We start from the raw sequence: 20,750 nt of genomic DNA, 5'->3' as shown, positions 1-20,750 counted from the left end.
GTATAGTCTGGAGGACAGAAGGAAAAGGGGGGACATGATCGAAACATTTAAATATGTTAAAGGGTTAAATAAGGTTCAGGAGGGAAGTGTTTTTAATAGGAAAGTGAACACAAGAACAAGGGGACACAATCTGAAGTTAGTTGGGGGAAAGATCAAAAGCAACGTGAGAAAATATTATTTCACTGAAAGAGTAGTAGATCCTTGGAACAAACTTCCAGCAGACATGGTTGGTAAATCCACAGTAACTGAATTTAAACATGCCTGGGATAAACATATATCCATTGTAAGATAAAATACAGGAAATAGTATAAGGGCAGACTAGATGGACCATGAGGTCTTTTTATGCCGTCAGTCTTCTATGTTTCTATGAGACAGGGGTGAGAGGCAAGTGATATCATGAAGATCAGGGTTTGTGGGGGGTTGTATCAAGTAAAGGTAAACTGTATCCTCCTAAACTAAAATGGGACATCTGGAGATCAAGTATGCTTTAAAACTTCCTTCAGATCTTTAATTTATCCAACGTAAAATGTTTAAATATCATTTTTGAGTATCTACTACATTGTACAATAATCATGCAAAACAGTGTTTAAAAATTAATTGAGTGTGAGGCCACTGATTTGATAAACCATCTCCTTATTCCAAAGTTCTGGGAAGTTCTTAATGTTTATGTCAGTAACTCTTAAATTGTGTGTATAACTGAGCTGGAGGCTTAGACTCTTTTGAGATATTTTTCTGGGTTCTTTTCCTAGTGAGTTTAGTATTTTAGATTGTTCTGGAAGCACATTAGTGTTTGGACAGTAGATGGTTTAATAAAATTCAAATTAATCTAGTCTCAATTTTAGGTATCTCATCCCCCCACTAAAAAAAAAAACCTCTCTGGGTCCAACAATATACAAAAATTCCAATGGGAGTCCCAGAGAATGCTGAAGTAGAGAAGTCAAACAATATACTCTATGTTCTGAATCTTAAAATGGCAGCCAAGATGATATGCCCATGTTTCTCCAACACTCCGCAGTCTGCATTGGTTGCTAATCAGTTTCCTGTCACAATTCAAAGTGTTGGTTATGACCTATAAAGCCCTTCATGGCACAGGGCCAGAATATCTCAGGGACCGCCTTCTGTCGCACGAATCCCAGCGACCAGTTAAGTCCCACAGAGTGGGTCTTCTCCAGGTCCTGTCAACCAAACAATGTCGCTTGGCGGGACCCGGAGGAAGAGCCTTCTCTGTGGTGGCCCCGACCCTCTGGAACCAACTTCCCCCAGAGATTAGAATTGCCCCCACCCTCCTTGCCTTTCGTAAGCTGCTTAAAACCCACCTCTGCCGCCAGGCATGGGGGAACTAAGATACACTTTCCCCCTAGGCCTTCACAATTTTATGTATGGTATGTTTGTCTGTATGATTGGTCTTTATATAATGGGTTTTTTAACTGCTTTTTAGTATTGGATTTTGTTTACTGTTTTACTGCTGTTGTTAGCCGCCCCGAGTCTGCGGAGAGGGGCGGCATACAAATCCAATTAATAATAATAATAATAATAATAATAATAATAATAATAATAATAATATCAAAAACAGAATGTAGAAAGTTAGTTTCCCGATTCAGAAGAAGAAATATTTTTGTTTTCAATCAAAAAGTAGGTTAAAAATACCAGGGTGTCCATTTTCTGTGACATTTATTAATGTTTAAAATGAGTAAAGCTTAAACCCGGAGCAAACTGACCAATTTTACTTGGCTTCTAGTACTCTAGTATTACCATCATAGTAAATTATCAGGCTGATAAGTCTGGTACCTGATAATTAAAGTAAATGAGTTCAACCTTTCATTGTTCAAACTTTATTACAGGATTGTAACTCCAATGCATAATGTAACATTCATTTGCACGCATAATTGTTACAGCATGTTAATCCCCTAACCTGCCTTGTATTTGGCAGAGAATACTGGATGATTGCCTATGCAACAACACTGCTAATGAAACTGTTTTGTTCATCCTGATGGCTAATTTATTGGAGATTTGTTTTTGTTTGGTAAATTATTTAAAGGGCAACTTCTTTCCCATTTCTCTCTTGATTCATTTTGCATTTATAATTTACCGTGGGAGCCAAAGAGCATTCAAACATCCTATAAGATGGTGATAAAACCTGATCGTGCTAAGATTTTTTCCCTAATTTGTTGGTTGTTTATATTTCTCAAAAGAAGCAAAGTGAGAAGAATCCATTCAGTGAAAAGTATAGAGTAGTAAAATCTGGATATAATTGATTTCAGCATATTGATTTGAACATGCTTAAGAATATCAGCATTATGGACTTTAATGGATTTTAAATTTAAACATAAACTTTATTTTAATATTTTTAAATTTTAATTCTAATTAAATATGTTATATATGGCTGAAGAAAAAAACACACCAAAACTGTTCCCTTAATGCAATATTTGTGCATTTTGTCTCTCAAAAGGGAAAATACCTCCGGAAGGACCAGAATACCTCCGGAACCGCCTTCTACCACACGAATCCCAGCGGCCGATAAGGTCCCACAGAGTTGGCCTTCTCCAGGTCCCGTCGACTAAACAATGTCGTTTGGCGGGTCCCAGGGGAAGAGCCTTCTCTATGGCGGCCCCGACCCTCTGGAATCAACTCCCCCCAGAGATTAGAACTGCCCCCACCTCCTTATCTTTCGCAAATTACTTAAGACCCAACTGTATTGCCAGGCATGGGGAAACTGAGACACCTCCCCCAGGCTTTTATATTTTATGTTTGGTATGTGTGTGCTGCATGGTTTTAAATGAGGGGGTTTTACATGTTTTTAATATTAGATTTGTTTCATTGTAATATTGTTTTATTATTGCTGTGAGCTGCCCCAAGTCTTCGGAGACGGGTGGCATACAAATCTAATAAATTATTATTATTATTATTATTATTATTATTATTATTATTATTATTATTAAAATAGGATTTTAAAATTAAGTCTACAAATGTTCCAATCTTAAAAATTGGATAATTTTTTTTTAATGTTAATGTTTGTGGACAAAAGGCATTGCATTCATACGTCCATTTTTACTAAGGTTTCTTTGGAACTATTTCCAATTCAATAGTATTTACTCCTAAGAAAAATAGCATAAGGTTGTAATACAAGGTGACTTGCAGAGGAATTTAGAACTTCATCAAATTCAATCACAATGGAACAGAGAACAATTCAAATGCAAGTCAAGAAGTCTTTGGGCCTTGTATCTTTGGGCCTGCCATTTTTCTTGAGATTTATTGGTACTAATATCAGTACCACACAGTGGTGGGCTACTAGCCTGAACGCCTAATCGGGCTCATCTCCGCAGCTCTGAAGGTCCCGTGAGTTTTAGCAGAGTTATGCTGCTGCACCTGTGCAGATAGCAGAATAGCAAAAAACTTTGCTGGAACACAAGCGCACCTGCGTTCTCTGCACGATTTTGCTATCTGGCAGGCACAGCAGCATAACTCTGCTGAAACTCATGGGACCTCCAGAGCCATGGAGGCAAGCCCAATTAGGCATTCCGGCTAGTAGCCCACCACTGGTACCACAGTCACAAATACCTACAATGGAAGAATAGTTAGCAAAGTTGGAGAGTTTACTTGGAGATGGCAAAATTGACTATTGTGATTAAAGAATAAACTTTCCCTAACTTCAGTTCTACTTGGAAACCACTTTTTAACTTTTTGCTTTAAACTGAAAGAAACTAAATTTTAACCTTGGGATTTGATGTTTAGAAGTGTTCTTTTTTATAAGAGTACTGTATGCTATGGTTTATTCTGTTTGAAAGATCATTGAGTTTATCTTTGTGTCTGAACCAAAGAAAGTTGTTTTCTAGTACTTTATGTTTATACTTTTTTCTTGTACTTTATGTTTATTTTTTCTTGTACTTTATGTTTATTTTTTCTTGTACTTTATGTTTATACTTTATTTTCAATAAAGTTCTGTTAAAATGCCATTATATGCCAAATAATACAAAAAGTAACCAAATTGTGTATATGCTATGCAGAAATATGTTCCAGATTTTCATGTATTCTTTGCCTGTAGTTTTGTAAGGCAGGCACATAAGACACTTAAAATAATAAAATTTATGGAATGGATTGTGACTGTAATCAACATATCAGTTGGTTTTACAAAAGTTTCAATGACAATGGCAATTTGATGGGGAAACATTTAGGTTGTTGAATATTTTCTTATAGAGATAGGAATAGATGGGGCTTTTCTCTTTTTTCAGTAGGGGAATAGCACTTTCTTTCATTTTTATTTGTGATTCATTTGCCTACTTATTTTAATTTTATATCCTTTTTAAAAACAAAATAAAAATCAGAGTGGTTTAATTTTTTATGTGTTATTACCAAATTTAAAATAATGTTCCCAAAACAAAAGCAATAGAAAAAGCATATGATGTGAAGATCTTTAACTTCTTAATATTTTAATTGACTTTTTTCCATGCTTTAACAGATCAGAGCTCCTAATTATTTATTATAACTTAACCTGTAACCTCTAATGAAATTAGCTGATTATTGCTTTCTTGATAACATAAGAATATTCAATAGACTCTCAAAAAGTTTCTTTTTTTCTATAGCAAGTCACATCCTACACTTTACAAATCTTTTGTTTAATGACATGGGTTCAATTTTTGAAAACTTAGCAAGCTTTACCTGTGTCAGAAGGCTATTGTATTGGCTTCCTCCAAAATCATCTTCTTCAGAGGAAATACCTAGATTTCTAACAAGTTGTTGTGAACTACTTTCCCAGCTTCTTTCAGGACCATGGAGAGTACCAGGGAAAGACAAGCTTTGACAGTCTGAGTGGATTCTATAATGGCTATTATAATGCTTTATTTGCACATGTATATATATATTTAAATTGTGTGGTTCTCTTTTTTTTTTACAGACAGCCCTGGGCTCTTGAGCCATGTCCCTGTTGAAATTAAAATTCTCGATGTTAATGACCACCCTCCGGAGCTTGCCAGGGATTATGATGTCATTGTCTGTGAGAATGCAAAGCCCAGCCAGGTCAGTTGCTAATTACACAGTTAAGGTTAAGTCCAAAAAAGATCAATGGGAAAAAAGTCAGGGGTAGCAGCATAAATTGCTTCTTAAACAGCTGGTCAGTTGTACAAAACCTGAGACAGAAGATGTAATTCTTCGATGCATTTATGTTAATATTCTGGCATATTGAAATCTTAATAATGTTATAACATTGAACAAAGTATTCGGTTAGAATGTAATTCAAAGATGATTTGCTCCATATTCATTGATTGATTCCTTAAGTTTGCAATGTTATGCCTGAGAACTGTTCTGCAAATATCTCAAGTTGGGTGTGTGTGGGGGGGGTGATTCTCCTTATGACAGTTTAAAAGTTTTGACAATGTTCATAGTAAATGATAATGCATTTACTTAAATGAATATATACAGTATTTATATTAAAGCAAACTTCTTATGCAGAGACATAGGCAGAGGTTCCCCAGCCCCACCCTACCAAACATAAGCACAAACCCTGGAGTTTTCTTTCTCAGTCTGAACAATGTCTTACTCCCAATTTGTCTTCACTTTATATGGGGTAAAATGAAGTGCATATAGTAGTTGTCAGATTTTTGCTCATGCTGCACGTCAGACCTAAATTATAATTGGAGAAATAACATAATCCCCAGTGTTACTATTTTTCTGATTTAATCATTTTGCCTGGCAATGCATACGTAGGCGGCTGTAAATCATGTCGACTGCTGCTGCACTGAATTAGCAACACCAATCCAGAGACTGACATTGTGGGTGAAAATACCTCATTTATGACTCTTCTCTGGAATGTGTATCTTCATCTCTTCTAGTCTATCACATTGGTTTCATTGTTCCAGTAGGTTTTTATTATTATTATTATTATTATTATTATTATTATTATTATTATTATTATTATTATTATTATTATTATTTCTGACTATAGTAGAAAATAGAATTTTCTACTCTGAACACTTTCTATAATTCAGTCAATCAGAATTCAACTGGAAGTAATCTTGGAGATCTAGTCCATCCCCCTGCTCAAACAGGTGACATTTCAGACAGGTGGCTTTCCTGTCTTTGTTTAAAAATCTCCAATGATGAAGCACCTACAATGTCTAAAGGCAAGTAGTTCCATTGGTTAATTATCTCACTGTTAGGAAGTTACTTCTTAATTCCAGGCTTCTTCTTTCCTCAATTAGTTTCCATCCATTGTTTCTTTTCTTGCCTTCTGGTACTTTGGAAAATAAGTTGATGACCTGTGGTGTAGGGTTTCCTGCCTAAGCAGGGGGTTCCAATTCTGTTGTTGCTGTTGTTATTATTATTATTATCATCATCTCTTCTTTATGGCAACCCCTCCAATACTGGAATACTGCTATCATGTCATCCCTAGTCCTTCTTTTCTCTAGACTGGCCATGCCCAATTCCTAAAACTGTTCTTCATATATCTTTGTTTCCAAGCCCTTAATTATCTTAGTTCCTCTTCTTTGCACTTTTTCCAAAGTCTCAACATCTTTTTTTTTGTAATGTAGTGACCAAAACTGGATGCATTATTCCAGGGGTGGTCTTGGTAAGGATTTATAAAGTAGTACTAGTACTTTATGTGATTTTGATTCTATGCCTCTGTTTATACAATCAAGGATTGTATTAGCTTTTTTACATGATGCTGCATACTGCTGGCTCATGTTTAAGTGATTGTCCACTAGGATTCAAAGATTTTGAAGTTACTGTTTTTTGAGAGAGGGCATTTATCAGGATTAAAATCTAACTTGAAGACACAAATGTATTTTGAATAAATGCCCCAATTATTCATGAACCAAATCTTAATTTCATGGGACATATTTTATTTAAAAAGAGTGAATAGTTATGATGGTTAGTCCACATTTTAAGAGAAGATTGAAATGGCATTGCAATCTCAAGCAAGTCAAAAAAGTGTTAATAAGATTTATGCAACCGATTGGGAGCAGTTACAAATCCTATCAATCATGCAGCCATCAAGTTGCCTTACAAAGTGGCATGTTTCCCTTCACTGGAGGTTTTCAGATAGAGACTGGATATTTTTCTGCTGAAAATACTTCCCTGAGAACATTCCCTGAGCACATAACTAGACCAGATATCCTCTGAGATCCCTTCCGACACTGATTATACAATTCCTTCCAAGTTTATGATTCTATTGATGTACAATAGAATTATAAACAAGTAGCTTAAATATAGTCATATATAAATATTTTTCTGTTCAACTACACTGCTCAAAAAATAATAATAAAGGGAACACTTAAAACAACACAATATAACTTCTGTGAAATCAAACTGTCCACTTAGGAAGCAACACTGATTGACAAGCAATTTCCCAAGCTGTTGTGCATATTCAACTTTGTACAGAACAAAGTATTCAGTTAGAATATTTCTTTCATTCAGATCTAGGATGTGTTATTTGAGTGTTCCCTTTATTTTTTTGAGCAGTATAGTATGTAAATAGCAATAACACTTAGACTCCACAGTACTTTACAGCATTCTCTGAATAGCTTACAGCGTCAGCATTTTGTACACAACAATCTGGATCCTGAGTTTAGGCTGTGTCAATATTGAGCTGGTCAGGGTCGAACTCCTGGCTGCGGGCATTCTAACCACTGCACAACCACAGGTCTTCATTGTTCAGAAAATAAATGAATAAATCTGAGTGCTGAGGTTGTGTTTAGTTCATTTCATGATATTGCTTAAATGCTGTCCTCTGCAAATAAATCTAATAGACTAATAAATGACATCAGCCAAGTCTAAAGTAATATACTTGGCACCAGATCAGAGGAATACTGTGTCAACAAGCTGAGCTTACATGATCTTACTGAGTTCTGTTAAAATTAAAATCCAATTCAAAGTTAATTAGACCCTCTATCCTATGTTCTTTCCAGGTTATTCAGACGATCAGTGCCACTGACAGAGATGACATTACAGAAGGGCGAAGCTTTCATTTTGCTCTAGATGACCATTTTTCTTTGAATCCCAACTTTACAATAAAGGATAATGAAGGTAAATAAAAAACACATAACTGACTGGATATGTTTTACTTCAGTGTCTCGTTGAACAGAATCACTTTTGCCAATGTGCAAAAACCATAATCAATCAGGATAACAAAGGGTGCCATATATATGTGTGTGTGTGTGTGTGTGTGTGTGTGTGTTTATGTCGGAATGGGACCATCCTAGTCTCCCTTAATTTTAAAATTCCAGCTAAAAAAACATTTTATATATATCATCTGGGGGAAAATAACCTTGCCATTTTGTCTACTCTTAACTATATATTGTTGTATTTCTCATTTATGCTGTATACAGTTTAAAATATTTTACAATGATTTGCTGGAACTATGAAGCTTCAATTTCTTAGTTAAAGATGTCCATTCTCATGGCAGACATTAGTGGGTTAATTGTCTCTCTGAAAAGTCAGAATTGGGGAAAAGAAGAAAATATTGCTTATCATGTTAAAACATTGCCACTGTTCATTTCAGCTTAAAAAATCCATTCAATAAAATAGATATGATAATGCTTTGTTTTATACTAATATGTTCAATAACATATCTTTTCTTGCTGCATAAACTTTTATAAAAAATGTAATGCTTATAGAAAAGCAACATGACCATTTACAAATCAATAAATCAAGTAGCACCTAACAACCTTGGCTGAACTTAGAAGCTAAGCAACAGCTATTTTTATTAGGAATTGAATGGGGAAGCACCTGGGAACTTCCAGGAATATTGGCTGAATTATAAATTTTATTAATTAATTTATTTAGTTCAATTTGTGTGCCACCTAACTCCCTAAGGATTCTAAAAATAAAAAAAAGTTTTTTTAAAAAATAGAAGTTTAATTAAAACATCCTAGAAGAAGGCAGGGTAATAATGCTAGGAAATTACATAAATGATGTCTCCAGCAGCTGGCTTTAGTCCAGCCCAGAAGTAATATTTGATCATCCTTGGTTGTCCTGTAAAAATTAAATAAGCTTGTATCTTATTATTAGATGGAGAGGTGACAACCCAGAAATTTCAGTGCTTAGATTAGACTGAGAAATCAAAACAAAGAAACCAACACCACCCTGGAGAAGATAATATAATCCATTTCCATTTTTGGATATGAACATTCCATGAACATTAAGAATCTAATGCAATAATAAGATTTTAACTTTTGAAACTAGAATGTTATTGCATTCATGGCGGCTAGCCAAACAGGGATATTTGCAATTAAACCCAGAGTGTACATCAGATTTGTGGTTGTATTTTGCTACAGTATTGTTTGTGTACTTGGCTGCTTTGTTTCCTTGAATCCATGTTTTTGTCATAGTTTTAGATTCTTTGGGGCGAGAGCCAATTAGCTTTAAAAATGTTTTTGACATGTTGAGAAACTGACATGTGAAATGGGAAATTTAAAAGGTTTCCCCTTCAGAGGAATGTACTGGGGAAAATAATTGAAAAGCATACGGATAGAGAGAAGTGGAAACAATTATGGGAGTTAGCTTCTTTTACTTTATTAGAAATTCACTGCTGTTGCCCTTGCTATTTAATGCTAACCCCTTTGTTCTTTCGTAATGCAATCTTCTTGGCTTTGAAGAGGCCTCTCAGCAAGTACAAAATATATTAGATTTCCACCTTTTAGGGCAGAGAGAAATGTCCACTGTTGAAGTGGACAATTGGATCTTCGAAGATGCCATCCAGCCCCTGTGGAAACCTCAGAGCCCATGATTTTCTAGCATCAATTTCCAAAACCAGAGAGCAATTTGGGAGGCATTTCATGTGCATTGCAGAAAAATGGGATTTGCAGTCCTCAAATATTCTTTAATATGTAGAAAAAAGGACCTAGTTTCATACCTGGTCCTAGTAGCAGCAAAAGTCAGAAAAGTCTGAAACAAGGCATGTTCCTCTTCTCTCACTTTTATCCTGTTGACATGACCCAACTCTACCTCTAATATCAGAACATCTCTCTATCTGTTTCTTTATTTATTTAGATAGAAAAAGAAATAAAAAACTAAAGAGAAATGACAAAATACAAATATCACATGGAAGTGTTTGTAGAATAATGTAAGGGTTTTTTTTTTTTTTTTTAAAGTAGAAACTATTTCATTTTTTTAATGTCACTTTTGTCCTTGCAGAGCAGCTTGGATTAAAACAAATACATGGATTAAAACTGCTTTCTTGGCAGTTTAACATTTTTTAGGATTTTCAAAATCCTTATACCTAATATTAGTAAAGATCAAATTTAAATCAACTGGGAGATCTGTATAATGAAAAATACAATTAAGGGGTCTGTAACTTTTATTTTAAAGGAACCCTAATGTCAGATGTGATATGGAATTGGAGTCCATAAGCTATTTACAGCTCATTTTGTAGGTACTGTATATAAGATTTAATAATCAATACCTACCACCAATGTTCCCTCTAATTTTTTTTCGGTGTGGGCGGAAAAGTATAGTGTCTGAGTGGCACTTTTTCATGCCTGAGCACAGATGTCACCCAAGACAACCTGTTGCCTAATTATTTGGGGCTCGGTGCTGGGGCAGAATAAAGTCCCTTCCCACTATGTTAGTCCGTTATTTTATATTTCAATTAATACAAATCCAGATAGGCCATCATGCCTACTCCTCCTTCTTATACATTCTTCTTAAAAGAAACTAAAAACTTTTATACAACCTTTTTCTAATTAATAGTAAAAAAAAATCTTTTTTATTAAAAGAAATTAATAATTAAAAAAAACAAAATCTATTACTATTAAAACTAAAAAAAACAGCAAAACCAAAACCACAACTATTAATAAATCCATGCTTTAAATCTTCATTTCTTAAATAATTCCATTCAATATTTCCAAGCTCAATTAATTTTCAGGCACTTAGCATTTACTATTATTAACTTTCATCAATCTTCTACATTTCCAAGTATATTTTAAATTAATAAGGCGAAGTCATAAAATCATACAGTACATATCATATACTGTACCTCTTATTTATCCTATGTATTTTCCATTAATTTTACCTATGTAATAATTTTACCTATGCCATGTGCCTCTGTGGGGGGGGGGGGGGGTCTGGGTGCTCCGGCGTAAGCTTTAAAGACAAAGGTGAAGGAAGGGTGAGGCAATCAGCTGAGCAACAGGAATGACCGCTGCTTTTTCCCTAGGGCGCCGCTTCTGTGCACAGGTGGCAAGGCCATCCAATCGCTGCCTCCTCCTGTTTTGGTTTTTTTTTTGGGGGGGGGGGGTTCTTCATGTTTCTTCCTGGTGCTGGGATGAATATTGACAGGGATGGGCAGGGTGTGGTCCCCAGACAGAGCCGGAGAAGCCTGGTGGGGTAGCCCATGGGGAGCTTGGGAGGGGCAGATCAGCTGTCAGGTGGGGAGAAATGCTCTCGGCTCCACCGCGCGGGGTTTGAAAACCTTGTGCGGCATTTGGTTTTTGCATGCACACCCCAAACGTTGCAGGGAACAGTGCCTACCACCACCAAGATCCAAAAATTTGTAGAAAATGAATGCTACCCATTTGTGGGTAGCAGTAATTTATTTTTCCTCAAACGTCTTTTTGAACAGCTGTCTTTTTATAGCTCTTTGTAAAGGTAAAGAGGGGAAAGTCTAGATCCCTGGTTCCCAATGTGGGGCCTACGTCTTACAAAGGGGGGCAATTTGATTTTTAATAGGAACAATTGGAACCTTGTTTAAAGGCCAAGTTAATGGCCTTTTACGCTTCCTCCACATGAGTAGAAGTTCACCTTTTGAATAGTAAAAATTATATATCGTTGGTGGGGGGCACATCAGGATTTTAGAGATGCTTAAGTGGCGCATGGGCACAAAAAGGTTAGGAACCACTGGTCTAGATATTCAAGATTTAGTTCTTCCAATGTTGGGAGATGGGGGGGGCATCACTGAATGAAGGTAGCATTTTCTTAGAGGCAACATTGTCAACAAGCCTTTCTCCCCACAATTCTTACTGTACAGCAATGCTTCTCAATTATTTTTGTTACTACCCCCCCCCCCCCCGACTCCAGAAAGAACTAAAGTTCTTGGAGAGGGGTGGGATATAAATCAAATAAATAAATAAATTTTGCATCCCCCCAACTCTCTGCTGGAACGATTGTTTGCGATATTCGGCACATTTTAGCTGAAAAACCTCAAGCAACTTATCCGCATGATTGGGGTGTAATGTGACCTCTTAAATTATTTGGCTTCATGCTGTCTGCTGCCAACATTTCTAGACACAGTAAAAATACTGGTCTTTCCTCATTTCCCACCACAGTCACAGTGAAACTAAGCACTACGTAGGCTTCGTCATATTTCCTCGTCTTAGCTTTCAGAAGCCTTATTTTTGTCTCATTATCTCCATCTCTCTCCTCCTTTCTTTTCAACCGTGTTAAATATTTCTCCATGGTGTCTCTTAGGGTTTGTTATCTGCGCTTCATTTATACTGCTCTGTGCTGTGTGATATTGTTCATTGCAAATAAACCCTACTTCCTACACCAAAAAAAGGGCACATTTCCCTGTGTCAAACCCCCCGCCCCTGCATCCCTCTGCACCCCCCTCTAGGAGGGACAGCCCCAATATTTGAGCAGCACTGCTGTAGAGAAATGTTCAGTTTGTAGAAAATTGTTACAGAATAACAGGATTTGGAAGCAAATATCTCTTCCACAATGCGATAGCTGTCATTTTCTTTGAACTCCCACTACTCCTTTAACTTTGCCCAGCTCATTCAACAGTTAAAAATCATTTGGGTAGCTATTTGTAGAGAGCTAGAGATGCCTTGGAGGAAATATTCAGAAACCATTACTGGAATTAGAAGACATAAACCTTCCTTTAGCCATTAAAAAGGAGATAGGAAGATGATCAGGTTGGCCCTGTCTAACTCAGTAGTGCAGTGTTTCCCAACCTTGGCAACTTCTACTTGGCAACTTCTACTTGGCAACTTTGGACTTCTACTCCCAGAATTCCCATCCACTGGCTGGGGAATTCTGGGAGTTGAAGTCCAAATATCTTCAAGTTGCCAAGGTTGGGAAACACTGCAGTAATGTTTAAGAAACTAAGTTGCAAAATTCTGTTCAATAAAGTATTATTATTGTCTTCCTATGCTATTGGTTTCTTGATGTGTTTCTTGTAATGTTACAAATGCCTGAGACAAAATGGAATAGTATATACAATTGTTTTCACTTTACAAATCTGTTTGAATATCTAACCCATGTCATGCTGAGAAACAATGAATATTTATTTGCTTGAAATTATGTTGGGAAGATGATCACGAGGAAACTCATTCTCTGGGACCAAGAAAGAATTGCCATTTCTCATTTAAGCAGTATTATTTAAATAGACTTAAACATACACTGTTATTATCTTTATAGCAACACAGACCAGTTGACATAATGCCAATTGATGCTTCAGAACAACTGTGTTATTTAGAAAAATAAGTATATTCTTTTGTATTAGCATTTTCGTGTCTCCATATACCTCTCAGTTTTAAATTGTCCATCATATCAAAAAGAATTTTGGTAGTTTCCTGTGTGTTGTCTTAAAATCTTTCTCAAAAGTTCTGTCTTTTTGTGGCAAATTATATGATTTCAGTAAGCCGTTAAACATTAATTTTCCTATGGTAAGTCGATTAATATATCTACAAATCTCCATCAAAATCCTTTGAAAAAGGTAACAATGTCTTCATTTGGTGCATAAATTCCTATTATCTAAGTCTTGGCTCTTTGAGTTGTAATTGGGAGTTTATGTGCAAAATAATTTTATTTCCCATTTTAATTCCCACTGAAATAAATTCTAATTTTTGCAAATCAAATGTTTGATATTTTCTAATATGTATACCTTGTATCTTGCTTCATTTTTAAAATAGTGAAATAATTTTATTTTTTAAAGAATCATTTATAATCCACATGTTTGCCAAAAATTTAGAAAAACCAATAACTGTAGCACCTAGCATGGTGGTCCTCAGTTTTTTGTTTGTAGTTGCACAGAGTCAAGTGAATATGCCTTTTTTATATTGTAAATCTGAAATAACATTTCATTACAGGTGTACTTTTAATGAGTTTTGATTGTGGTATCTATAGTAACAAACGTTTGCCTTTGTTCCCACAGGATTACATTTTTATGTATATGTTGACAGTATATAATCATCCATACATTCCTAAACAGTGTTAAAAAGAGAATGTTCGTAGAATCAGAATGTGAAAAATAGATTTTATTGATGTGCTAAATGCTTTACATTTGATTACCTGAAATACCTTACTTCAAACTGTTTTCCATTGGAAAAAGCTATTTTGTATTCCAGGCAAGATTTCTTAAGATACTTTGAAAAGTTTTAAGTTCAAAATAATATCCAAAGTAAAAAAAACCACATCCATTTTAAACTGAAATAACTGTTTTAAATTTGATAACAGACATTTTAAAACGATGCATAACTATTCATTTTGGGTAAAGCAGAGGGAGTGATCACCAAAGCAAAGACAAACAGACAGACAGACAGATTATAACTAGATACGAATATTTGGGAGGGAATAAATCAGCAGAAGGAGAAGAAAATCAAATGATTACACAAAGGCTTTTCTTGTATTCCAATAAATGACTAAAAACAACTAAATATACTATATCATTTACAAGCATTAAAAATCACTATTAAACTTCATGTGAAATACCAATATCAAGAGCAACACATGACAAAGTATGAATAATCAAATAGGGAAATAAGGTATTAAATAAAAAGAAAGTATTAACATACAAAAGAAAATAGGAAAAAGAATAAAAATCAATAACAAATAAAAATATTAAGAAATTATTTGCTTACAAATGATACTTTCCCATCCTATTCTAACTAATCCTAGCTAATTAATTGAAATCAATATAATTTGATTGTATTTATATTATGCGTTTATATTATACTACTATAAGTAAACAAGTATTAGGAATTATTTCTGATTTCTTGTTATACAGCAAGGTAAATTTAGAGTAGGGAAAAGTTGCCATTTAGAGTATGGAAAAGAAAAACAACCAGATTGATAGATTTATATTGGTAAGATTAACAACTAATCAATAGAATTTGAGTAAGTATCCAGGTTTCAGTAGAGAGTGTTAATCTATAGAATACTAAAACTCTCATATCTGTTTGATACTTTGTAACCATAATTGGGTGAAACACTCCATCAGAATAACAGAATTGGAAGGGACCTTGGAGGTCTTCTAGTCCAACCCCCTGCTTAGGCAGGAAACCCTACACCTCTTCAGTCAAATGGTTATCCAACATCTTCTTAAAAACTTCCAGTGTTGGAGCATTCACAACTTCTGGAGGCAAGTTGTTCCACTGATTAATTGTTCTAATTGTCAGGAAATTTCTCCTTAGTTCTAAGTTACTTCTCTCCTTGTTTAGTTTCCATCCATTGCTTCTTGTTCCACCCTCAGGTGCTTTGGAGAATAGTTTGACTCCCTCTTCTTTTTGGCAGCCCTTGAGATATTGGAACACTGCTATCATGTCACCCCTAGTTCTTCTTTTCATTAAACTCGATACACCCATTTCCTGCAACTATTCTTCATATATTTTAGCTTATAGTGAAAAGGCAAAACTTTTTCAACAAAAAAAAACATGGTTTCTTCAGTGCCACCATTGCACTGTCACAGTCAGCCATGTTTATATGATCCTCTTTTCCTGGCAGGGTCCCACAAGTCACTGTGGAATCAAGGAAAAAAATGATATGATTGCTGAACCTCCTACAGTCCTTATCACCCTTCCACTAGCAGTCTTTGCTTTTGTGAAGCTTGCAGGAAAAAAGACAATGGAAAAATGGTCACATGCAGACTCCATTGTTCCTTCCTCCACTGCTTCTAGGAAAGAAAAGGGAGGAGAGGGAGGGAGGAAGGAGATAGTATCTCATTGGAAAAACCTCAAAGTTTTCACATGTATCAAAAAGAAAACCAACAACACTGCAACTTTCCACTTTAAAGTGTGTTCCCCTCCGTTAGACTAACACTAATAATGAACTTCATGATGCAAGGGTAATCATGGATAATAAGCGTATAGAATAGAATATAACTTTACTATGGTCTGTTAGCAATCAACATCACTGTTTACAATATATTAAAAATAGTATTCAAACTTATAGTCTATGGTTACGTCCCTGTTAAGAAAATACCTGTCCTCAGATCTTTAGGATCACTCCCTAGTTTATGTGAATGGACAGCTGATAAGTATGTGCATAAATATATTTTTCCAAAAATTGTCAGAGATACCCTCAAAAGGTTGCCCCAGGTTGGCAGCTATAATTCTGTAACTAATTTTTTTTCTTGTGGACATTGCAGGGACACAGAATTTTGCCACTGCGTGTGTAATAATCAGGTTTGAATCCTGTGTCTGCCCTCCCTGGCAATCTCTCTAGTAAGGGGATAGTATTTACTGACCTATGAACTCTGTACAACTCACAGTATAATAAAACATGTGAGATGTCTTCAACTCCGAGTCCTCAGAGAGGGGCGGCATACAAATCCAATTACATCTAAATAAAATCAAATTTCTCATTTACCATTTATACCTACCCATTCTGCTATTTGTGTTCTCTTATACCTGCCCTGGAGAAGTGATGAGGGGCAAATCTAGATCTGAAGAAAGCTATTCTTTGTTTTGGGAAGATCAGATAATTTGGATATCTTGCCAATTCCCACACACTGTCAGGGTTCCAAATAGCCTCTAAAATTAAACCAGAGTCCGAGGCAAGTTCTTCCTAAAGTTCCAATTTATTGGCAGAACCATGTTGGCACATCTGGGTGAATCCCAGTTGAATATTGTCCCTCAAGTCCATAACATTGTCCAATATCCAACTGCCAGCCTGGCAGATCCAACCATCTCCTTTTCTGCAGGTGCAAGAGTGCAGAGACAAAGAATGACCCTGACTTTCTAGAAAGAATTTGTAATAACTACATGCAAATAGCCCTCATGTAATCTCCTCTCCCAAGTTCCCACAGTAAAGCATGCATAATAAAATGGCATAAAGTGTGTGAGGCCAAAAACATCAACTATATTGGCTTTAGCCTGACACACAACGTTTGATTCTGTCCCTACTATGGAGAAGCAACCTATTTACTTCTTCATGTCCTTCATTCTATTGATTATTATTGCTTGGCTTCGTCAAAGCCTAGGGACATTAAGAATAATTGGATAATAAGCATATATTTTTCAAGTATATTTGAAAGTACTGTTGTAACTATTTTAAAATAAATCTTACTGTGGAGTAAAAACATACTGATTTTTCTCATATTTGATTCTCCTGTGACTCAGTGGTTTTAGTTTTTATTATTAGAGACCGAAAAACTATCTAGGTGCAAATCAATAAATTTTCTTTGCATGGCAGATATTAGAATTTTTCATTTCTGACAGTCTGTGAGGATACTCTGGTATGTCAACTATAGTGAGAAACATTTCTAGCTTCATATGAATGCATTTTTTTATTGCCTTAAAACTGTCCGTTGGAATCCAGATGGTAGAGGAGGGTTTTTTTTAAATAAAATTGTGACAATTGTATTTTATTTCATCTGCTATTGAGGATTGCTATAATTAAATAAAAATAAAATTATAGAATGCTCCCAGTTCTCGAGATTTTGACATGTGCATAGTATGGTTATTTGCAAAAGTCTTCCTTCTCTTCCCACTGAAAATATTACCCAAAACTTGTTTTAAATGTCAGATTTTCAGGATTCCTATACTTAATGCATTTCTATATTTGTGAATTTTATTTTTTACTATTATGCTACAAATTGCCTTTTATAGAAGCATCTTTCCACATTTATGGCTTTTGTTCTTTTCTTTTAGCCAGCTTGGTCTTTCATCTTTGAAATATAATTTTCTCTCTCTGCTTTTATCTCCTTTTTCATTTGTACCTGTGCTCACATTTCAATTCTCTTTCAGCCCTTTTCTCTTTACAGGCGATACTTTGAGGGGGGGGGGGGTTCCTATCCTTCTCATGATTTTTTTTTATTTTGGTATATGTGTATGCATGTGAATTTGAACCTTCTTCTAGACATCAAATAATCTTCTCTTTTACTTTTGAGTGTGCAGTTTGGTAAAAGCACTTTACTCAAACACATAAGAGTGCACTTTATTTGCTATGAATTTGATTGTGTTCTTCTGACCAATTTAAATGAGAAAAGCTTTTATGTCTTAACTCAGGCAAAGTCCTGTTGATAAAAGCAGATGGAATCACTCAGCTCACTGTTGTCTTTTCAAAGTCCCTTGGTAAAACACATGGTGAAAATTACATGTCTTTCTAGCGTATTTTTTAAAATACCTTTGCACATCAGACATTAGAATCATATAGAATATGGTGAGAACCCAGAAGAATCGATCAAGCTACTTAGCATACATTTTTTTCATAAAAGCTAATCAAATATTAGAAGAAATTCCCAAATATATCACAAAGGCAGTTGCATAATCCTGTTACTTCCCTGGATGTCATCTGGAGAAGCATCCACCATCCAGAAACATGTAGGAGAAGGAATGGCAGAACCTGGGGATGGAGTTAAAAGAGAGATCAACCTACAAGGGTCGCCCAGAAAATAATGCAGCACATTTTTTTTGTTCAACAATTATTTATTGAACACAATGAAACTTACACACAAGAAAGAATGATGTTTCTTCCACAATCCCTATTTTTCCACCTAATCTCTGGCCCGTTCTATGGCCTTCCTCCAGCGAGACACAAGGGCATGTATGCCCTGTTGGTACCACTCCTTGTTCTGGTCACGTAGTCTTGGAGCTCTGCTGAACCATCTTCTAATGGCCTCACCCTCTGTGCCCGGTGACTAACTGTACTTCTGTCGACTGCAGATTCTCCATAAACTGTACACAAACATTTGTGAATGTTCCCAAAAGTTTCTTTCTTTGCAGTGAAAAATTCAATGACGACACGCTGCTTGTAACATACATCACTTACAGATACAATTTCAAAATACTGTTGCAGTTATGCTATCTGTCTGAAGAAACGCAAAATTTACACACGCACTCCTGACAATTCAAATGATGTGTATCTAAAGTTTCACATTTGTACCAATACTGTAGTCTGAGAAAAGGTTCTGGGCGACCCTCGTAGAATCCTTATGTAAACCTAAGTACAACCCTCTGGAATTCTATTCACTGTATCTAACTACAAGCACTGTATCTAACAACTAATGCTAACCATTAGTTGAGAACATTCCTATGCATAGGCATTTTAGCAATAAATCAATTCAATCTTGACCTACAATAAATATAATAAACCAGTTCTACCCTGAGCCACAAGTATTCTCTTCTTGTTAGTATCAATAGATCAAAGTAATTGGCTTTTCAGAATGGACCTCTTCTTTCACTCTGACAAAACATAATTGTTTGTCTTCTTACTGATCTGAATAACAGAGAAAAGCAGGTGGGAACATGAGTGAGCCATTATAGATATTAGATATTGTTAACCACAACTTTTCTAATCACTTTCATAACCTCCATCACATACTACTGGAGGCAAAACATACACACACACACACACAGGCAAAGTGGTTACATTTTGCTTCTCCCATTCACCATCATCAGGCTGAAATTTTAAGCTTCGTGTTGCTGTAAATATGGAATGTTTGTAACTGCCATTTCTTCCTTATATATAGTGTTGGGGGTGGAGATTTGGTTTGAATGTAGCAAATAGATTGGGTGACTATGTTTTAGTGATTTGATTGGTTGGTGGAATCACACTTACTTGAAAGATTGATATGGTGATTATTCTGATATGTTTTTTTGTTTAAGGCTGGTTTCCAAATCTCTGGTAGGCGGGACGTATCATCTCTTTTATTCATGCATAGGGGGCGTTTCTCAATCTCTATAGCTTCTCTAGTAATTCTTCTGTATAAATTTTCTGTTTTGGAAAGTAATTTAGTTTTTTCAAAGTCAATTTCGTGCCCTGTTTTTTTAATGTGCTGGACAAGGGAGGAAGTCTTTTCTTCTTTTTTAACTGCATTCACATGTTCTGCAATGCGTTGGCTCACTCTTCGATTGGTTTGTCCAATGTATGTGGCTGCACATGTTTTGCAAGGGATTTCATAGATTCCTTGGTGTTCTAGTCAGATTTTATCTTTTGGGTTCCTTAGGATGTTTGATATTTTTTGGTTAGTGACAAATGAAGTTTTAATATTATGTTTGTGCAGGATTTTACTAATTTTGTCAGTGGTGCCCTTGATGTAAGGGAGAAGGGTGGTACCATTGTGCAGTTCTTGATCTTGATTTTTGGGTCTACGGAGAGGGGCGGCATACAAATCTGATTAATAAATTTTTATATGTGTGTGTGTGTGTGTGTATATATATATATATATATATATATATATATACACACACACACACACACACACACACACACACACACACATACATATGTATATATATATAATGCAGCATGTAAAAGAATTGCAAAAAGAAAAGTCCATTTGAGGGCTAATTCAGTTCTTTTTAGGATCCTCTCAATGGCTGGGGGTTTTGGGTGGAATTTTAGTTGGAAGTATTTGGGAATTATTCTTTTGTCTCTGCAGTTGCGTAGGAATGTGAGATCACATAAGATGGAGGCTTTTCTGACTTCAAGTTTTTCATAGGTCCTAGTCAGTAGGAAAGTGTCCTCCCCATAGAGGTAAGATATTTGTTTTCGTAGATTTTCACAGGTATATGTATGTAGATTGTTCTGAGTTCGGGTTTTGCCCTGTGTAATATTTTGCATGTCTATGCGACGTTTTGGTGAAATCACATTCACCA

The 20,750-nt window shown here is 35.5% G+C and overlaps 1 protein-coding gene across 2 annotated transcripts in view; it reads left to right on the top strand.

The window, feature by feature from the left end:
* CDH18 (cadherin 18) overlaps nucleotides 1-20,750 on the top strand; it is a 310,510-nt gene that overhangs the window by 276,362 nt on the left and 13,398 nt on the right. For both annotated transcript variants that reach the window (XM_070747111.1, XM_070747112.1), the window contains 2 exons: nucleotides 4,892-5,013; nucleotides 7,902-8,019. In XM_070747111.1, coding sequence (XP_070603212.1) covers nucleotides 4,892-5,013; nucleotides 7,902-8,019 — 240 coding nt within the window. The remainder of the gene's footprint in view (nucleotides 1-4,891; nucleotides 5,014-7,901; nucleotides 8,020-20,750) is intronic.

The sequence above is a fragment of the Erythrolamprus reginae genome, chromosome 3 (assembly GCF_031021105.1).
Source record: "Erythrolamprus reginae isolate rEryReg1 chromosome 3, rEryReg1.hap1, whole genome shotgun sequence".
NCBI classification, from domain to species: Eukaryota; Metazoa; Chordata; class Lepidosauria; order Squamata; family Dipsadidae; genus Erythrolamprus; species Erythrolamprus reginae.
This window is presented reverse-complemented; position numbering and strand designations above follow the sequence as displayed.